The sequence below is a fragment of the Strix uralensis genome, chromosome 1 (genome assembly GCF_047716275.1).
Source record: "Strix uralensis isolate ZFMK-TIS-50842 chromosome 1, bStrUra1, whole genome shotgun sequence".
NCBI lineage: Eukaryota > Metazoa > Chordata > Aves > Strigiformes > Strigidae > Strix > Strix uralensis.
The window spans coordinates 168961166-168982528 of NC_133972.1; the positions used below are offsets into that span (position 1 = coordinate 168961166).

Genomic DNA, 21363 nt, shown 5'->3' on the forward strand with positions numbered 1-21363 from the left:
CCAATCAAAAGAGATAATCTGTAATAGCAGTCACAGCTACTTTTTCTTGACTTGTCTGGAACAAACATTGCATTTCAACTCCCTTACCTTACATGAGATAGATGAAGCAAGAACCAAATTCCTTGGCTGTCTTTGGCTTTCTGCACTCTTAGACAATAACCCAATTTAACTGACTTAAATTATGTGGAACACTGCTACAATCTAATAAAGATTAGACTGGCAGGTAATACTTTTTTCTAAATACTTTATATTATTCGCAATTATATTTTCAGGCCAAGTTTTCAAAAATATTTTTCTATTTGAAAAGTTTTGAAAATTGGTAGTATAGTACTTCTGGATGGGAGAAACAATGGCAATCTGGACATAAATCAAAGTCTTAAGTAATTTCTTTAGTTATATGCCATGCAAAATATTTTTTTTTCTTAATGTTCACCTATCAAAAATATTTCCTTGGTCTGTAAGGTAAACAGCTAGGCAAGCTGATAAGTAAGAGAGCTATCTGTGGTTGTAGTATATGAGAATGAGGAATAGTGGGTCTAAAAAGAGAACTTGCAAAAAAACCTTACTTCAATTTTCACTAATAAAGAATAATTCTCTCTCAAAACAGTACTGCATCCAGGTGGTGTGTAGACAACTTCAAAACACTACAGAGGAAATTAAAATTAAAACTTTTCCTAAGATTTGGCTTAGCTGACATCTTCTACAATGTAATTCACCCTCATAGTCTTTGTAGACAATAATGCTGATTTACCCCATGCATACCATCTTCCTTAAGTAATCCCCACCTATGAGTGAGGACCTCTCCTGGTCTCCACCATTCTTGACGTTTTCAGGTAGTTCAGGAAATCAAGGTAAAACAGCTAATCCTACCTGTTTCTGACCAGTGTAATTTCTCCCAGTGTTTTGACCAATGATCTTGTGTGTTTATGGGTAAACTTTAAAATAAACATGTTTTAAAGATATGTTTTTAAGATAAACTCCTGCAGTCTTTGATCTTGTAACTATAGCCTGAAAATCACTGAATGACTGCATATTCATAATTTCTATGAAACCTTGTCCCAAAATTTATATGGTACCCTAAAAATTCATGGAAGTGGATCATAAAACTCAGCCGAGGAACTAATTATTCAAATGTGCTACTGTGAGATGGCATATTCACTTTCCCCCTTCCTTTAACTGTTCGTGCTTGAGTCATGCGATTCATCCCACTATATGCTGCAGGTGTAGAACATCATACAGCAACTTTAACAAGCCATGCTGCTGAAGAGAACCAGAAGAAAAAGGCCCATAAATCTCAGAAAGGCATTTCTAGAGTTTAGTTTTAAGATATGTCTGCATTAGCTCAACCCTGAAGAACTGATGCTGAGGTCAATGAAGTATGTGCTGTTATGAGCTGCACAAGAACAAGCAAACAGCATAATTTGTTCTTTACAAGCCAAAAGCAGGCTGCATCAGTCACGATATCTATTCAAAGACAGGAAGGTAAATTTCATGGGGGTTGAAAACCTGCATGAGACCAACTAAAGACTGTGCACAACAAGCCTTGTTCCCTCTCTCCTTTTCATTGCTGAAAAAGTCACCAGCCACCAATCTTCTCTTGTCTTTAAGGAAGTCCACCTTGCTAGAGATTCTTGGGAGTATGAATGAAATTTATATATTTTTATGAATATATATATGTGCATATGTACATGTGCCCCAGGGGATATTTACGTTCATACAGCCTGACTCAATACAAGCTAATGTTCAGCCTTGATTACCTAAGTGACCAAACCAAAGGGGGGACTGGGCTCCAGCACAGCTCCCCTTTGCTTCAACTGGGGCAATCTCCCATTGTCTTCCCACAATGTAGACAGGATGTAGACAACATGTGGACCGTGTAGTAGGTCATCAAGTCTTCATGTACAACCTGTCAGTCCTGTGCCACGGATGGAGTCCTTGCTGTTCAGATTTGCCTGGCAACCAGCAAGGGAATGTCCAATACAGACTTCAGCTTCCCCTCTGTTGAATTCTTGAAACCTACATTATTTTTGGCGTCTGTTGCTGAAAACATCTAGTGGGAAGCAAACATTGTTAATGATGTCAGTTCCCAAGGTTTTATTGCAAATCCTGTAAAATTTAATAAAAATAAAAGGCTACATGCACTGGAAGATAAATACTACCTTTTATTTATTTCATATATTTACATATTTTATTAGTGCATATATTCACAGATTTTACTTTATAAATTTACAAAATATTTTCAATGTATATTCTCAGTTCTCATAGCTCTTATGAACCTGATAAAGAAAGGATTAAAAATATTTCCTTTAAACCAAACTCATTAATCCCACTATTTTGTATTCATTCTGGTTGGTGAGGTATGATTTTATTCACTATTTTATAACTCTTCTTTTGTGGTAATACTACTTTAACAGGGGTGTTTTATTGAAACATGCACATCAATTTAATTCTTCCTGTACCAGCTTTCCCCATACTGAGACAGATCAGTGGTGTGAGAACAAAAAGAACATTACAGCCTGTTTGCCTTTAAGTTCAGTCCCATTAAATGATGCTCTCTTGCAGACTTATGAAATCAATTAGGAAGTACTTGTGAAGATAGCCAAGGAAGAACTGTTTAAAGCCTTAACAGCTTAAATACCCCCTTGCCTTGATGTTAGTCCTATAAAGCTATTAGACTCCAGTCTGGATTGCATTAGAGCTATGAAAGTCAGCTGCTAATCCTGTAACCACACCGCCTGTCTCGCCTTTCTCCTGCCCAAGCTCTTACATTAATTGTTTCCAGCAGAGGTGAAATAAGATGGGGCACTGAAGATATATCAGGCAGAAGAAAATACTAATCAGAATAAAAAGTAAATATAGAAAATACTTGAATTTCTTCCTTGAATAATATAGCCATCCTGGGTTCAACACAGAATAGAAGTAGTTTGGGTTTTCTGTTGTTTGTTGTTGAGTGTTTATTGCCCCTAGAAAGTAGAATTCTAGCTATCTTCATACTGGAAGCATTTCATTAGTTCAAGACTACTTATGCCAGAAACTACTGTAATTTGAGGACATTCCAGAGAGCAAAGGAACTCCAGGGGATTCTGGATATACCACGGGCGAATTACACTGGAATGTGATGAAAAATAATTTTCTTTCTTCCTTTCAAAACCTGGGCTACACTTATTTATTTATTTATGTTTCAAACAAATTTCTTTATTCAGATTTTGAGTTTTCAAATTTATTTTCAGGTGAATTCCTCAGTTTTTGTATAACTCTCTGCATTTTATATTGTGTTGGTTTTGGCTGGGATAGAGTTAATTTTTTTCATAGAAGATAGTATGTGGCTATGTTTTGGATTTGTGATGAAAACAGCGTTGATAACCCAGGGATGTTTTAGTTACTGCTGAACAGTGCTTAAACAGCATCAAGGCCTTTTCTGCCTCTCACCCCATCGCACCAGCGAGGAGGCTGGGCGTGCACAAGAAGTTGGGAGGGGACACAGCTGGGACAGGTGACCCCAACTGACCAAAGGGGTGTTCCATACCACTTGACATAATGCTCAGTGTATAAAGCAGGGGAGAAAAGAAGGAAGGGGGGACATTCGGAGTGATGGTGGTTGTCTTCCCAAGTAATCATTACGCATGATGGAGTCCTGCTTTCCTGGAGATGGCTGAGCACCTGCTTGCTGATGAGAAGTGGTGAATGAATTCCTTGGTTTGCTTTGCTTGAGTGCACAGTTTTTGCTTTACCTATTAAACTGTCTTTATCTCAACCCATGAGTTTTCTTACTTTTGCCTGTTTTATTCTCCCCCATCTCACTGCAGGAGAGCCAGCAAATGGCTGTGTGGGGCTTATTCTCCAGCTGGGGTTAAACCACAGCATATACAAATGTAATTTTTCTAATGATTTTGTATTTTGATGTATATCAGTTAATTGAACCAGACTTCCAAACTGAAAATTACATTTTTACTTAAAGAGAACCTTTAACCCACAAAAGACTGTTAAACTGGAAAATTTTCAAATATAAAAAGTAAAAAAAACCCCAAATGTGATATTCAATCTCAGAAACTCATTAACGCTGAAGTCACATTTTTTCTTCCTCTAGGCACGATATGGAGTCAAAAGGACCCAAAAGTTGTTCCTTGAAAGTTACTGGTAACACTGTCTATTGTGTTTTCATGACAAGATTTTGGCAGTGGGAGAGGCTACAGTGGTGTCTTCTGTGAGAAGCTGCCAGAAGCTTCCCTCATGTTCCACAGAGCAAATGCTAGCTCCAAGACAGACCCGCTGCTGGCCAAGACTGAGCCCATCAGCGATGGTGGTAGCACCTAACATATTTAAGAAGGTGGGGGAAAAACCTGCTGCGCAATAGCAGCCAGAAGAGAGGAGTGAATATATTTGAGAGCAACAACTCTGCAGACACTAAGGTCAGTGAAGAAGGAGGGGCAGGAGGTGCTCCAGGCACCGAAGCAGAGATTCCCCTGCAGCCTGTGGTGCAGCCCATGGTGAGGCAGCTGTGCCCTGCACCCATGGAGGTCCATGGTGGAGCAGATCTCCACCTGCAGCCTGGGGAGGACCCCACCCTGGAGCAGGGGGATGCCCGAAGGAGGCTGTGACCCCCTGGGAAGCCCACACTGGAGCAGGTTTACTGGCAGGACTTGTGACCCCGTGGGGGACCCACGTTGGAGCAGCCTGTGCCTGAAGGACTGCAGCCTGTGGCAGGGACCCCACGCTGGAGCAGTCTGTGAAGAACTGCAGCCCTTGGGAAGGACTCACATTGGAGAAGTTCATGAAGGACTGTCTCCTGTGGGAGGGACCCCACACTGGAGCAGGGGAAGAGTGTGAGGAGTCCTCCCCCTGAGGAGGAAGGAGCAGCAGAGACAACGGGTGATGAACTGACCACAACCGCCATTCCCTGCTCCTCTGCACCACTCAGGGGGGCAGCAGGTAGAGAAATTGGGAGTGAAGTTGAGGGAGGGATTGGGGGAAGGTGTTTTAAGATTTGTTTTTATTACTCATTATCCTACTCTGATTTGAATGGCAATAAATTCAATTAATTTCCCCAGGTCAAGTCTGTTTTGCCTGTGATTGCAACTGGTGAGTGATCTCCCTGTCCTTATCTTGGCTCACAAGCCTTTCATTATATTTTCTCTCCTCTGTCCAGCTGAGGAGGGGAATGCTAGAGCTGCTTTGGTGGGCATGTGGCATCCAGCCAGGGTGAACCCACTATACACTGAAGCAATTTTCATCCAGAAATCACTTAGAATAATAAATCAACTCTTTCCATTGTCAACAAGGAAAGCCACATATAAGAGACTGCTTGCAGATGAGAATGAGAATTTTCTCTGCTTTTCTAACAGACAAAAGCACCAAAACTCAAGACCAGCTCAGGCCAAACCACAGAAGAGGTAGCTGAACAACCACTGATCATGAGGGAAATCCAGGTTTGGATCCAAATCCAGGCTCACCTGTTTTCCTCACACATTCTTCCCCTCCATGCTGCCCCACATCCAGTCATGTCACATCCCTCTGGGACCTGCTTACCTGTCTGTCCTGCAATCGTAGCAAACAGCCTGTGGGGAATCCTGGATGGGATCTTCAGTCCAGCTCTTATCTGGTAATACCTGGGCAGAAGGAATTAAAAATGACATGCTGTTAGATAGCTTACCACTTGATCCAACCTAAAATTTTGTGAGAACACATCCTGGGCATTTGCACTCAAACAGAAATGCTCAAGAGAACAGGCAAGCTCAGAAATATTGAATGTTTTCATCTGGTTTTTAGCTTTAACTGAAGTCAGTTTATACCAATTTTAATCAGGCCCTTTCTATTTCATGGCAGGCAGAGTGGATACAGTGGCCTGATGTGTGACTAGTGACGAAACATTGCGATAGCTCTTGACTTCTTGTAGGGAAAAGAGACAAAGAAATATCTACTATAAAAGGCAGTGAGATCAGACAAGGAGTGACAAAGATTTAATACAAAATGAAGAAAGGAAACTTCTGTAGAAAGACAACAAATGTGCTAATCTCACATCTAGGAAAACAGTTTATAAATAGTGATTATCATTCTGCTGTTCCATATTGAGGCTACTATATAATGACAATGTTAGCATTAACCATACCTAAACCAGCTTAATTCTAGTCATTTGCTGTCTCATAGATGATCGCTATGTTAGATGAAGGAAGACAGAAAAAGAAAACATAAGCAATTTAACTGGCTTAAGTTACATATGGTGCAGGTTACTTTAGAAAGTTTGCAAATATAAGCTCAGCCTAAACAGAGAAAGAAAGTCACCCCAGTCTTTCCTCATCACCACTTTCATGAACGAGGCATAACAAGCAGCGTACAGTACAGTACCTAATCCACTGCATTGGATACCTCCAGCTGTTTGCAGATCTCCCACTGACCTGCTGTAACACCATGTTGGTGTCAATCCCCTTTCCTCTGCATTTTCCCTCCTACCCTTTGTTTGGTCTATTTGTTTATAAATTCCTCATATCTCACAAGTGCTTCCAGATATTTTTGGCCTGATTTGTGTCTAAGCCTCTAAATACAAAAAAATAAAGCTTAAATTAAAGGTCTACCCAGCACCTAAAGACGTTATAACAGTTAGCAGAATTATTTCCTCAGAAGAGTATAACTGTATGTGGAAATGGACAGTTAAAACACCTAGTTTTCTGTGAACTGCTGTATAAACAGCCCATACAGATTACATGTACCAAGAAAACCTTTGTTAGGAACATAATATGGGATAAACCAGACCTGTCTCTGCTAGGTTAAAAGCTGAAGAAAGGGGTTTGATGGGGAAAAAAAACCCCACACTTCAGAGTCAAGTGTGTCCTGATCCTTCACAGCTAAAGGCTCACATTACCCTACTACTCCGACTGGCAAATCCTTGCCAACTTGGATATAATTTCATCACAACCCTTGACTTTTTTAGATATCTATTTTAGGCAAGAACTTGGGCATGCAAACTCTCCATTTACATTTAAATTTTCAGAAAAGAAAATAAAAGAAGCTCAGATTCTAAATACACACAGTATCCAGCTAAAAATAACAGCAACCAAATCTAAACTGCCTGATCTTTCTCTCCCTTATGCTGTCCTTGCACTATGGTAGGAGTTTTTAATTAATGCTATTGCTCCTGATTTGTTCCAGAGCAATGGCAAGAATTATGCCTTAAGACTCTTGCATTTTCATTACAATTATATGCAATACACTTTTTTAACTGAGAAAGATACCCTATTTGGACCACCCATACAGTCTAATCATTTCCAAATAACAGCAACATGGTATTAAAGGAGGATTGCCACAGTAGTGTAACAGGACCCTCCTCAGATTGCAGATATTAATGTTTTACTACATTATTCCTAAGAATAACATCCTACAGCTGTCTAACTACAGCTTTTAGATATTTGCTGCTTAAGACTCTGGTGGGTTATCCTTGGCTAAGAGCCAAAATTCCACCCAGATGGTCTGTCACTCCCCCTCATCAACAGGGCAACAGGAGAAAATAGGATGAAAAATAGGATGCGATAAAGACAGGGAGGTCACTTACCAGTTACCGTCACAGGTAAAACAGACTCAACTTGGGGAAAATTAATTTAATTTATTCACATTTGGGTAGTAAGAAACAAAACCAAACCTTAAAACAACATCTCCCCTCACCCCACCCCTTTTTTCCCAGGCTCAGCTTCACTCTTTCTGATTCCTCCCAAGCAGCTCAGGAGAACGGGTATGGGAGTTAGTCAGTCCATCATAGCCCCTCTCTACTGCTCTGTCCTCCTCACACATTCCCTGCTCCAGTGTGGACCCTTCCACAGTCTGCAGTTCTTTCAGGAAACATCCAACTGGCTACCTACTGCCACACTATGATGTTTGCCTTCCCTCATCGTGTGTTTCATGTTCAGAAGCATCTCAAGCAGCCCTAAATGCTTTCATTAGGAAACTGAGTTCCAGTGGCTTGGCTGGTGCTCCAGATTAAGTCACCTAAAGTTGAGGAGACTATATATAGGTGCCTAAGGTGACAGTTTCAATGATCATGTAGTCAAAACTCCCAGTAGACTTCAGAAACATCCAGCTCCTAAGAGAGGATGCTGGGCAGACCTTGACTTCACTCATTGTCCAGACTAGAACTGCTGACTACAACACAGCCTTGGATATCAAAAACACATGAAGATACCTCAATACTGGCGACTTCCTAACAAGGTTATTTCCACCCTTTATTATTTCCTTTATAAAATGGACTAGGTGTAATGCCATAAAAGTCTTCATTTTATTTTAATCTTTCCCTGTTCATCCCCTTAATTTTGACAAATTCATTTGAATGTCAGAGATATTCTAGAAGACATAAATAGACATCTTCCTGTGCACCCACCAAGTTTAATTGCTCAAAACAAAAAATGTATAGAAAAGTCCTAGAAACCTAAGGAACTCTCAGATTAAGATTAAACTCTAAGGTTAAAGATCCAGATGTAAAGAGAATCTGGAGACTAGTAAGATCTGCAATACTAAGGAATGCAGCCAAAAATGCCACTTGTATTTTGTAGGAAACCAAACATTTTTTCATTCTTCATAAAAAGAATTACACTAATCAGTTAGTGATAAATGATTTATTGCAGATCGTTTGGCACCTTGTGCCAAAAGGTTCAGCCTTGGTAATGCAATGGTATAAAGCAATTACAGTATAAACTGTCATGGAATTAGGTATATTCTTCCTAAAGAATGACTTCAGAGAATAGTCTGATGCCCAGAAGACACAAGAGGCTTCTGAATATCCTGTTGTTTCAAGATTTGTGCACTTGTGCATATGTCTGCATTGCAATGCCTTGCACCTCAAGGTAGGAACACTGTTGGTCAATTAGATTAATGACAAAGAAGGACAGTGATGTAGAGGACCTCAGATCGAAGTGCCCCAACACCGCAGTGATGTTCATGAAAATTAACACACAGGGCAGTGAAAATGTTAAAGGCTCAAACCCAAAGATTAAATGAAAAATTGAAATAGAAATAGAAATGCTCACAATTTATCCATTTATTCCTTTTAAAATTGAATAGTTTCCCTGAAAATCTTTGAGAACAAGTTATATTTCAATGAAACTTTCAGGCAAAACGTTAACAACGGCTCCAAAGGAGGTTATAAATATCACAAGCATAATATGAGTCAGGAACAGCTTCACCTTGGGTGGTCAGAAAAAGCTAAAGACATCCTCAATTGAGTTTCACCAGACCTCTTGTTGTCCAGTTAAAATAAACAACCTCCATACAGGAAACTGAATAAAACCCATTACCTGTTTTTTTTTCTATTTTTAAGCCATATATCAATATATAAATCATAAAACAGGCAAATATTAACCATTCTTCCTCAGAGCTTCATCTGAGTCTTCGCAGGCAGGGACGAATTGCCAAACAGTGACTTTATGCTTAAGAAAAAACATGAAAATGAAGGTCCCTGCTCTTACACTCTGAAGTTGGATGTTACTTCATAAGAGTTTGTCATTATGAGGAGGATTTTCCTGATCAAAATACAGGCCACTGCAAGATGCAGAGTCCCATACATTTTCTTCAGCAGCAAACCTAGATAAGCATCTCCACTTCCCCACCCCACTGCCCTACACACCTCTGGACTGTTCCAGTACAAGTAACAGTGAGACCAGGATGTAAACCAGAACCATGTTAATATGAGTGCACCTCACCAGCTTCTTCCAGTCCACCCAGCCTAAAGAGGGATCAGTTTAGTCGCCTGAGCTCTCCCAGAGTCTGCATGCCCTGTTCTCACTTGAGTGGAACATTTGCTGTGTGGACACTGCGGCAGCAGAGACTTGAGGGTGGGTTGCTATCTGGGTGGACTCAGTTGCACAGACATGGCTTCTCCCTCTTTGTGTATGTAGCTGCTGTTTGCATTTCAGATGTGGAAAGAAATCTTACAGACAAGGGCTTTATCTCTGCCCAGCTGAGTGAACCTCTTCAAAATGATATGAGGCATGAAGAGAACAACTATAAAGAACAGGAACAGGACCTGGAGGTCAAAATCTATACTTAAAAATGGAAAATCAGGCTGAAGTAAACATTGAAAAAGCCACCAAAACAGTTACAGGAGGTCCTCTACCACATATGTGCAGGAAAGGACTGCCTGAGAGTGATATGGGGCTGACAGTAATGATAAATGAGATACTGCCTCCAAAAATAACAAGCTATTTTGCCCTTCTGCTTACTTTTATTTATTTATTTATTTATTTATGAAGAGCACAGACAGGAAGGCTAAAGGGAAGGAGTACAAAGCTTTGGAAAAGATCACAGCCTAGGTGCCAAAATCAAAGAGGTGAGCATGCTTAGAGAAGATGAAGCTGGAGAACTTTGGAAGAAGCAGCAAAATGAACTGGACTCTCAGTAATACAGGTTTACAACAAATCCAAGAAATCCATAAAGGTACAGAAGGGCTAGTGATGAGCAGAAGCTAAACAGTCATTGTGTAAAGGGGTTGAAATGGACATAACTATGGGAACCTGAGTGTGGCCCCAGAAATACATAAGGCTTTATAGCAGATTTTGAAGAAAAGAATAATTAGGAAATAAATGAGAAATTGCCACACAATTCCTGTTTTACTACAGTTAGGCTAAGTCTGGCTCATTAAAGTTAGGCTAGGTAGTAGCTCTCTTTGAGTAAAGAGATCGTTTATATTTTGTGGGGGTTTTTTTAAGACAGTGCAGAAAAGCTTATTTAGACTTCAGTAAAGTAGGGAGACCATGGAAAATCTCCAGCTAATGTGAAATAAGCTCTGTGATGGGAAGATCAGGAAACAGCAAGCTGATTTTAAGAAAAGAACTAAAGGAACTTGGCACACTTAACTCGGCAAAACACAGAGCAATCAGATCCCCTCTCCATCTATAAATACATTGGGAGGAAAAACATCAGGAAGGAAGAAGAAGAGGTACAAGAAAGTACAACATTGGCACAACAGCAACCACATATCAACTGCCCATGAGTATATGCAATTTAGACACAAGAAGTTGTAGCTGGCAAAGGAGTAAGACTGCGAAACAACCTCCTAACAGGAGCAGGAATGAAAAAGCCAATTTGCTTTTAGGGGAAGATCAGTAAATTTCCAATTTATTTATAGGAGATGGATCCTTCTTCTTTGCAGGACCAATGCTATTTACACAGGCAGTGCATACAACTCCAAGTCCCTTCTCTCTCTGAGACAGACTGCACTGGTCACCCTAATCGCAATGAATTTGCCATTACCACCTTCACTGGCCATTTGTGAATTACTCATCTTTAAAATTCAATAGATAATTTGAATATCCACTTTGTTTTCCTGTGCCCAGACACATATTAATTCCTGATAACCTGCACTGACTCACCTAGCATGCTGACATTAAAGCCTCCTTCAGGAGCCTGACTCCACTAACAGGTGTGTTAGCAGTGTGGGTGACACTGCTTCCCCTTGTCCCCCCTTCGAGAGGCAGAGCTACTGACACCTTTCAGTCTTTTGGCACTGCGGTCAGACCTCCTCACAGGACCACCAAAATCAGTCTCACATGTTAAGTGTTCACTTAATGATCAGGCAGGGTGGAGGTTTTTTTGCTTTCTTTGTTGATGATTACACTGCATTCAAATGCACAGAAGAAGTACTTAATTTTAGGAGAACAAAATGTTTTACCTTCAGAAAACTCATCGTGCCATCTCTAGTGATCTAATCATACCACAGGACAGTACTAATCCCAAAGGATTTACATCAAAACCAACAGAGAAACACATCAAGGGAGCGGGCTGGTACCAGCCCTGTTACTGACACTTTGGACTCCATCCTTCCCTTGCTTCCTCCTCTCAGATCAATGCGGAGCATCTCGGCTCTCATCTAGTCCTACAAGTTGCTTCCTACTTGTCTTCCCCTGCCATTGACTGGTAATGGCATTGTAAAGCCCAGGTTAAGAAGGGATGACTAGTTTGAAACAAGCAATTTGTTGGATAATATTGATCCATCACACTACCAAAACAGATCACTCCCACCAGGAGCATTGACAGACCAGACCGCTCCTCTCTGATCATTCCTGCAGCATGGAAATCAAACAGATTTGCTCAGTAACACTGTTGTGGGAGTCAGACAAGTTCAAAACTGCATAACTTCCACCTGGTTTGAATTATACCTGAACAGCTCCAAGGCTTAAAATTTCATCCCAAATTAGGCTGCTTTTTATTATATAACCCTTAAGCTAATACCTACTGCAAACAAACTAGCTGTATGCTGAGCCTGATCAGTCAGCCTGGAGTTTCTATTTCTCCTCAGACCAGCGTTGGACTTGACCTCCAGGAGCCTGTGTCAGAAAAAATTCTCTGTTGGATTACTGATGCCAGGGAGCTGAGGCAGCACAATGTTTTGGAAGTCAATGAAGAAAAGCTTTACAGTCAAGGAAAAAGACAGATTTCTGCATGAAAACAGCATGGAAAGAGACCTCAGATATCTATGCAAGATGTAACTTCATTGGCCATAAAGAATGTCTGAACTCAGTATTTTCAGCTGGAAAAAACCCATTCCTTCTCTGGAAAACTTTATTTTCCTGTGCTGCACTGATCTTCCCCAGAAGAGGATTCCCAAGTGTGTTACCACTTGAGAGCCCGATACATATTCCAGAAGTTTACACAGGACAGAGGAACCATTTGTGATCATTCAGTATGATTCCCAGAAAAATACAGTAATCAATAATCAACCAAACACACTATTATTTCCTATACAGACACTGGGGGCTGAAACTTAAAAAAAAAAAAAAGGCTCCCATCCAGTTAGTTTCATGCTGAAAAAGTGAAGAGTGAAAAGCAATGCCTGTCTTGAAGGTACAGCGAGAAAGCCTCGGTAAAGGAGGCGACCAGACCACTGTTTATTTTTCCTTTCCATTCAGTGAAACAAATCAGACGCATAACCATAAAAAGTTCTTCAACTTTGCATCAAACAACAGAGGGTTTTCCTTGCTTGTGGTGATAATGCTTTAGGATACAAATCTAACAGACTCAATAATATTTCACAGATCTGTAAAATGCATGAGTCAAACAGCAGTACACTGTATGAATCCATCCCATGTTCCTTTACTGCCTATTTTGTATATAAATGTTTTGGTGGATTCTCTGGCTATTCAAACAAGAGCACATGGGAAGAGGTGGTAATTTTGCACCTAAGGTTGAAGACAGACAATTAGCATATCAGAAAAATGATCACATTACTATATAAGCAAGTACAGTGTGCAATACACATGTGCATGAGGAAGCCCTACAATATGACCACAAAATGTTTCAGACAAACTGTTTGATCTCTTTATGCTACAGACCAGCCAGTGTCAGTGGTTCATAAACATCTGCACAGAAGTAGTTTGTAAGCAAATCTTCCCTTCATGAGCACCCTCCAAACTGTAACAGCACAGTGCCCATAACTGCTGCAGATGGTGCTGACTGGGAAAACACGTATCGGTACAGAACAATGCTTATAAAACATACATTGATCACTGATACAGTCCATTTATAAGGTTTCATGATGTATTGGGTGCCCGTGCCCAGGTGCTGGCAGGGGGCTGCAGGGCGGCCTCTGTGGGGAGAGGCCGGGGCTGCCCCATGCCGGACACAGCCAGTCCCAGCCGGTCCCAGCCGGCTCCAACGGCCCCAGCACAGGACACAGCTGAGCCCCTCAGCCAAGCTGGGGGCGCCCGGGGGAAACCAGGTTTCAGCAAGGGCCAAAGGCGGCCCAGGCAGAGGAGGAGGAAGCCAAGGAGGGAGCAGCAGCAGAGGGACCCCGAGGCTGGAGGAGGAGGAGGGCAGGAGGTGCTGCAGGCCCGGAGCAGGGATCCCCTGCAGCCCTGGAGAGACCCCGCGGGAGCAGAGACCCACCCTGCAGCCCGGGGAGGGCCCCACGCCGCAGCGGGGGGATATTTCCTGCAGGAGCTGCGGCCGTGGAGAGCCCAGGCGGGAGCAGGTTGTCCCTGAAGGACTGCAGCCCGGGGAAGGGCCCGGCTGGAGCAGGGACACGGGGCAGGAGGGAGGAGCGGCCCAGAGGGCTGCGAGGGACCCACCGCAACCCCCAGCCCCAACGCCTGTGCCCCTTGGAGGGGAGAGGAGTTGGGAGTGAAGGGGAGAAGGTGGGACTGGGAAAAGTTGGTGGGAAGGGAGATGCCACTGGTTTTTGCTTCTCCTTTTCCTCAAGTTCAAGCCAAAGGCCTAGGGAAACGGTGGGGAGGAGGTGGTGTTCTAATGTTTGTCCTTGTTCTTATACCAAAATATATTTTAATTGGCAATAAATAAAATTCCTTTTCCCTAAATTGAGTCTATTTTGCCCATGATGGTAGCTGGTAAGTGATCACTCTGTCCTTATCTCAACCCATGAGCTTTGTCATTCTATTTTCTCACCTGTCCAGCTCATGAAGAGGGGTGAGTAAACAGCTGGTTGGGAGTTTGGCCCTTAGCCAAGGTTAACCCCCCCACAGGTACAGAACATTTGCAATTACAAAAATATTTTTCTTTACATAGAAGATCAGGATATTTCATTTGGCAACCAAAGAGTTTGCTACTATGCCACAAAGAATCACATAAAAACAGGGACATTTGATCTCTAACTCCATTGTCAGAGGATTGGGAAGTAAACTGACTCAGAAAGGAATACACGGTGCATTATCATAAAGCTCTTCCTAATTATTTTAAATGTAGTATTAAATTTAAAAAATAGAAAATCATTCCTATTCTGTTGATTCCAAAGTGATCAAAAAACCCATAAAACTCAAATGTAAACTTTGAAACTAAACTGTGAGCTTATTTCAAAACATTTAATTTGTGTGATGTTTCCCGAGAACCTACACATATCTACAAACTCTGATCCAGACATTTTCTCAATTGAATGCTATTTCAAGAAGCCTTTCCGACCTATCTCTACCACAGGTTTCTGGTACAGTATAGAAAAGTCCCAGAAAAAAGGAGTGAGAGCGTGTGGCACAGAAGCTACCAGTAGGCAGAAGGTGGTTGTTCACAGCAGCCATCACCTTCCCACCATTAGCATTTTCTTCCCACCTTTTTGGCAGTAGGAGGAAGACCTCAGAGTGCCCAGGGAACCTTCTCCTCACTTTGGAAGCCATTGGAGGTGTCATGAGGAAGGCTTTCCTCAGCCCTCAGTCAAACATTGAACAAGGTGACAGGTTGGTCTGGCAGCTTCCTTTTCGATGCCCACAGCCTCTGTGCCAGGGCACAACAGCGGGTTAGTCAAAGATAACTGCGGCACTCCAATCCAGACTCCACAGCCATTTATCACATCAAGTGTCTACGATTCTTGCCCCAGTTTTATTCTCAGGCTCTTTAACTTTTGATGAAGGAAGGTCTAAAATTAGTAGTGTAAGAGGAAGGCAATCCATACTGTCCTTGTAGTACAATAAGTAATGTAACCCTTGTCTCTAGCTAGAAGGTATAGTGGGTCTACTGAAAGTAAACTTCTCAAGGGGGCTGTAGCATGCAGAGACAAGGAAGCATGACAAAGGGAGTTGTGCATTCAATAAGAGGAAATAATTCAATTTTAAATGTATTGCAGCCTCCTTTTTTAATTTTTTATTCTGACAGAAAATCCTGTTTTAACAATTGCTGTCCAGTTCTGCAGACTGGAGAGATACTTGTGGTTCATTCTCACCCAAGCAACAAAGGTTCTCAGCATCTTCCGAAGGTGCTCAGCATGCCCCAGGATCAATCACAGAGAGACGTGTCTTAAGTCCAGCATTTCGGGCTGGAAGCTCTCAAGAGCTGAGTGCTGCGGGTACAACTTGGAAAAGATATAAACAACTTTTGGCAAATAAGCTCTAGTGTGAACAGGAGAGCTCCCATATTTCAGTGCATTACTGAATAAGAGGCTACTCTTGGTACTTGATGCTTTTGAGGCAAGGCTTTCATTTGTATCCAGGTAAGCCACAACCTTGATCATTTTCATACTTCTAGCTTCTTGTAGGTTTCATCAGAACATCTCTTCTCTGCAGAAACTTGCAACCCTATAGGCCATAAAAGCTCCAGCCCTCACATCCCCGCAGCTCTCTGACAATTACACCAACCAGCACTCTTTACATCTCCTTTTATGCTCACCTCGGGGGCTCTTGCCCTTTTATGCTCATCAAGGTAGCAATGCTGCCTTTTATTTGGTCCCATATCCATACTCTTAAAGCAATTTCCCCTCTACTTCCCTTTCAGACAGCATAGTAAACTAGGGTTAGAGAGGAGTGGGCAGTAGAATGGTGAATAGCAGAGTAAAATGAAAGAAATGTGCTTTATTGTTGGAAAAGACAGACAGGGAAAGAAAAGGGCAGAAAAATTAAGACCCTGATAAGGATATAAGCACTTATATCCTTGTCTGAAAGGCAGTAAAAAACCTTGAAAACATAGCTTAATTTAGTCTCGCAGTCAAGTAGTAACCTTTTTCAATCTGCTTTTACATTATACGAACAGCTAAAAAATGAGAGATTTTGTGGTCTTCTAACTGAAGCATTTGGAAAACCTTACACTGTGATAATCTCAGAGAGATAAGTAACCCTTAACTGTTCTGGCTGCAAACAAGAGGCACTCTATAGCAATCATTTAACAGATATAAAATGAGCTGAATATTCCTGAAGGTCATTCTTTTTCATTCTTAGATCAAACTTTTATATTATATATTTTTCACAAGAATAAGACACATATGGTGTCTCATGAGAGTTCCAAAGTCTTTTATAATGCTTGTAGAATGAAATGGATAAACAGGTTTGGAGATGTGGTTATTTACACTAAATTTTTAAAGTTTGTATCCCACTCCTGGAAACAGAAAATGATAGCCAGGAAATGGCTCCTCAGAGGCCACTGCTTTAAAAATTTTACCTATTTTTTCATATCTGAGAACTTCACAGAAGATTGAAAGCCAAAGTGACCTTGAAACAGAGATGCAAACTGATTTGGGACATAATGGGTATGTTTAACTCAGCAGATCAAGGAGAGATTTCCACTTCATTCACAGCCTGCTAGCTGTCTAATCCCAAATGAATATAAAACCTAAGTATCTTCTAGCCATTGACCCTGAATTAGTTTCCAAAGGAAGGAAGTTTGGGGACATGAGCAAAGTGGAGATTCAGTGTGATCTGACACACAGTGAATCATGATCCCAGGACAAGTTAGGATACTTAGTCCATCTAGCAGATCCACAAATTTTGCTGTCACTAAACTGGTCAGTTCAAATATCTAGAAGTCTCATAAAAGTTGAACACTTCCTATGATGGAAGAAAGTCATGCAGATAGGTGAAGTGGCATGATCTCAGCATAAGAGTGATTTGTCCCATGGCTATGCCTGTATCTCTTGCAATTTCAGGATAGTCTCCTGTTCCACAATCCCAGCCAACCATTGTTCTGGTATTGATCTGCCATCACTAGACTCAGTTTCAGTCAATGCTGACTGGCTGGTAGAACAAGGACAGGACAGGAGCCACGACAGCATACTGCAATTAGAAAGTGCTTCCCACCAAGGCCTGACATTTACAGGAGCCTAAAAGGAATTCACACTCACTGCCACTTCTTCTCCCCATAGGAATTTGGTGTTACAGTCCCTGCTTCACATCACTGACCCAACACATCAGGTCTCCACTCTGCTCAGGTGCATTGGGAGGTGCAAGGTTGAAGCACCTGGCAATAACACACAGCACACTTGCGAGGGCAATGAAATGCTGCATAAAACTGAATCCAGTGATGGCAGATCGGTACCAGAGCAAAGAGAAATTAAAACATCCACCCATCATAAATTCTGAGAATTCAGCATTTCTGTCTGGGACCACCTGAATTCTTAAGGTACTTGCCATAAAGCAGAAATTTATGTCAGAAGTACAAAGAAACTGTTTCTGGGGTTTCTGCTGAAATGAAGCTTTATTTGTTCTTGTTGGGTATTTTGGGGGGGAGTTTATTTTTTTCATTCATATCACAGAATTATAAAATATCTCAAGTTGGAAGGAACCCATAAGAATCATGAACTCCAACTCCCTGCTCCTCACAGGACTATCTAAAACTAAATCATATGACTAAGAGCATTGTCCAGACACTCCCTGAACTCTGAAAGCTACTTCCTAAGATGTCTCAGGTCAGTTTGAGAGAGGAATTTCACCCTGTTCTCTTTTAGAGCCTGATTCCTAGAACTCATTACAACTTCATTTACTCCTGTTAAAGAGAATGGGGTTGCAATGGTTCAGCTTTTCTCAAAATGAGGTTCTTAATTCAGAGAGATAGCCTTTTCTATGAGGGTAACTCCTATGAGATGTAAACACAGACATGACTGTGTCATACATGTAACAAATAAAGAAATAAACAAAAAAGGCAGCATTCCTTATTCTAAAAGACTAAAGATCTCAGTACGGAATCAGAAAGAAACATTCAAACAAGAGCTAGGAAATGTGGACACTTTTCAGTGTCTCATGATTTGAACACGGAGCAAAAACTGTACAGTTTCTGTACAAAGAGAGCATTAGTTTTTTGATGTTTCACATACACTGTACAACTCCGTAAGACAATGAAAAGAACGTGATACGCTACAAAACCGTAAAAGAAATAAAGAAATAATGTAACCCCTTGGCTCCTGTTATAAATACTTCCTAGGACTGGAAGTGGAATTTTTGTCAAAGGACAAATTAGACCTTTAGTGTCAGGCAGGAAAGGACCTTTCAAGCTTGCACTCTCAAATGAAAATACTGGATGTAGAATATGAGGAACAACTGCATAGTAATCAGTACTTGGCTAAATATTGGAGCCTGTATATCTAAACAAGGAAATTCCAGTCCTTGAAAAGGGCTTGAAAACCAGTGGCAATTGATGGATAAGTAAACTATAGAACGGAAAAATTAACTGGAAGAACCGTTAAAACTTACAGTAACATCAGTCTTCTGGAATGCTTAGAGAATACGAGGCAGAATTTTTGCAAGCAGAAATAAAATAGAAGATTGATGAATACAATAGGTTTTTATTAGAAAAGGAGCAAAACCTTCAAGAATTTGCAGCTTGTGACAAAGAAATAGAGAAACCGGTAGCACAGATACAAGAACTGGAGAACAGAGGTACTGCAGTCTCAAAGACCGTAAGCTAGTTGGAACAACAACTACAACAAATTAAGAAAGTGGAAACAGAATTAAAACAAAATGAAGAAAGATTAGAACAGCAACAGTACAATAACCTGATTCAGATTCCTGTTCTACTGTTTAAATTGGATGATACAAGGCATGGTGTACCTACAGAAGGCAGTTCTGATCAAGTGCTAAAGGAACAGTTAGAGGCTGAACAGGAAGCACTTGTGACAAAAGAGAGATTGAAAGCTTAATAGACTGCATAGAACAATATAATTTGATCAGTAAAAATTAGGAGATATTACAGCTGAATTTGCAGTTAGAGATGCAGGAAAATCACAGGACTTCAGGATCACTGAGCTTCAGTCAGAGAACACACACCTGAAGGAGGACCAGAGTGTTGTGAGTTGACCTGGGCCGGCTGCCAGATCACACACAGCCTCTCTCTCACTCCCCCACCTCAACAGGACAGGGGAAGAAAATACGATGAAAAACCTCTTCGGTCAAGATAAAGACAGGGACATCACTTAGTAGTTACCATCACAGGCAAAACAGACTTGATTTGGAGAAAATTAATTTATTTATATTTAAAAGTAGAGTAGGATGCTGTGAAACAAAAAACACTTTCCCCACACCAACTCTTTTTCTGAGGCTCATCCAGACACACTCTTTCACACCTGATTTGTCTCCCCGCCTTCTTCCCAATACCAACCTTACTCTTTCATTCTTGGCTCCTCTATCTCCTTGCCCCCGCCAAGGGGCACAGGGTTTGGGGCTGGGGGTTACGGTGGGTCCCTCGCAGCCCTCTGGGCCGCTCCTCCCTCCTGTGCTCCAGCCGGGCCCTTCCCCGGGCTGCAGTCCTTCAGGGACAACCTGCTCCCGCCTGGGCTCTCCACGGCCGCAGCTCCTGCAGGAAATATCCCCCCGCTGCGGCGTGGGGCCCTCCCCGGGCTGCAGGGTGGGTCTCTGCTCCCGCGGGGTCTCTCCAGGGCTGCAGGGGATCCCTGCTCCGGGCCTGCAGCACCTCCTGCCCTCCTCGTCCTCCGGCCTCGGGGTCCCTCTGCTGCTGCTCCCTCCTTGGCTTCCTCCTCCTCTGCCTGGGCCACCTTTGGCCCTTGCTGAAACCTGGTTTCCCCCGGGCGCCCCCAGCTTGGCTGAGGGGCTCAGCTGTGTCCTGCGCTGGGGCCGTTGGAGCCGGCTGGGACCGGCTGGAACCGGCTGTGTCCAGCACGGGGCAGCCCCGGCCTCTCCCCACAGAGGCCGCCCTGCAGCCCCCTGCCAGCGCCTGGGCACGGACACCTGATACACTGGATAGCAGTGACTCTTCAGCTTTCCTTTTCCCACAAACAGTTTCAAGAGATATTTCAAGAAACTGACCATTTGAATGAGTAAATTAAGAGACTCCGGACTTTCAGACACAGGGGCATTTCTCCCACACCAGGGCTGGGGATGACCAAATCAGTGCACCTGAAGGAAATCATCCTTGTCCTCCTCCCTTTCTCTTTATTTTGCTCACTTTTACTTTCTGCATCAGATTTTCTTTCCTACTCTTTCTCAGGAAACAGGTCATCTCTATTTCCACCCACTCACTCCACACAAATAAAACTAATTGCTAAATGTGGGATCTTACCCAAATTTACCTATTTTTCTCACTGAACTGTTGGCAGCACTGAAGGGACTTTTCCCCCTCTTCCAAGAAAGATGAATACTCTTTTCTAAAAGTACACTCGGTGCTGGCACAAGCCTGACAGCTCTCGAGATGGAAATCCCATTTTCTGCAGAATGAATTCAGCACTAACAACCGCATTGCAACCTTTCTTCACAATGTTTTTGTCAATATGAGTTCTCTCTGCTTTACAGAAAACCTGTACAGAGAGGTGAAAAGAGTTTTCATTCCCAACTGTGTCATGAATTTGTCCCCTCTGCTAAAGCCCTGACCTAATTTTTGAGCTAATCCTAAAAATATTAATATTAATCATGTAAGAATTCACAAAAACTTGTGTTTCAGAAATTTTCTCCCAGGAGAAATCTTTCACAGAAGACAAATTAGAACCAGAGCAGTACCAAACAACACAGTAGCAGAGACAAATGATGTGTCTACTTGAGCTGTCACCAAATTCTGGAAATGCCAAAATTTTGTAGCCACTTAGCCTTACACCAGTAAAGTCTCCAAGTTGGTTGCAAATCTGCTCTTGATATGAGGAGGACTTATTTCCAAAACAGCTAGAAATCAAACCCACACTTATCTTCCATCAGAATCCACAAATCAAATACCCTTTCATAGAGTCATAGAATCATTGAA

At 41.9% G+C, this 21363-nt stretch overlaps 1 protein-coding gene across 2 annotated transcripts in view; it reads right to left on the reverse strand.

Moving 5' to 3' along the window:
* Positions 1-21363, reverse strand: part of FAM135B (family with sequence similarity 135 member B) — a 250599-nt gene that overhangs the window by 113347 nt on the left and 115889 nt on the right. For both annotated transcript variants that reach the window (XM_074888616.1, XM_074888608.1), the window contains one exon: positions 5527-5606. In XM_074888616.1, the coding sequence (XP_074744717.1) occupies positions 5527-5606 (80 nt within the window). The remainder of the gene's footprint in view (positions 1-5526; positions 5607-21363) is intronic.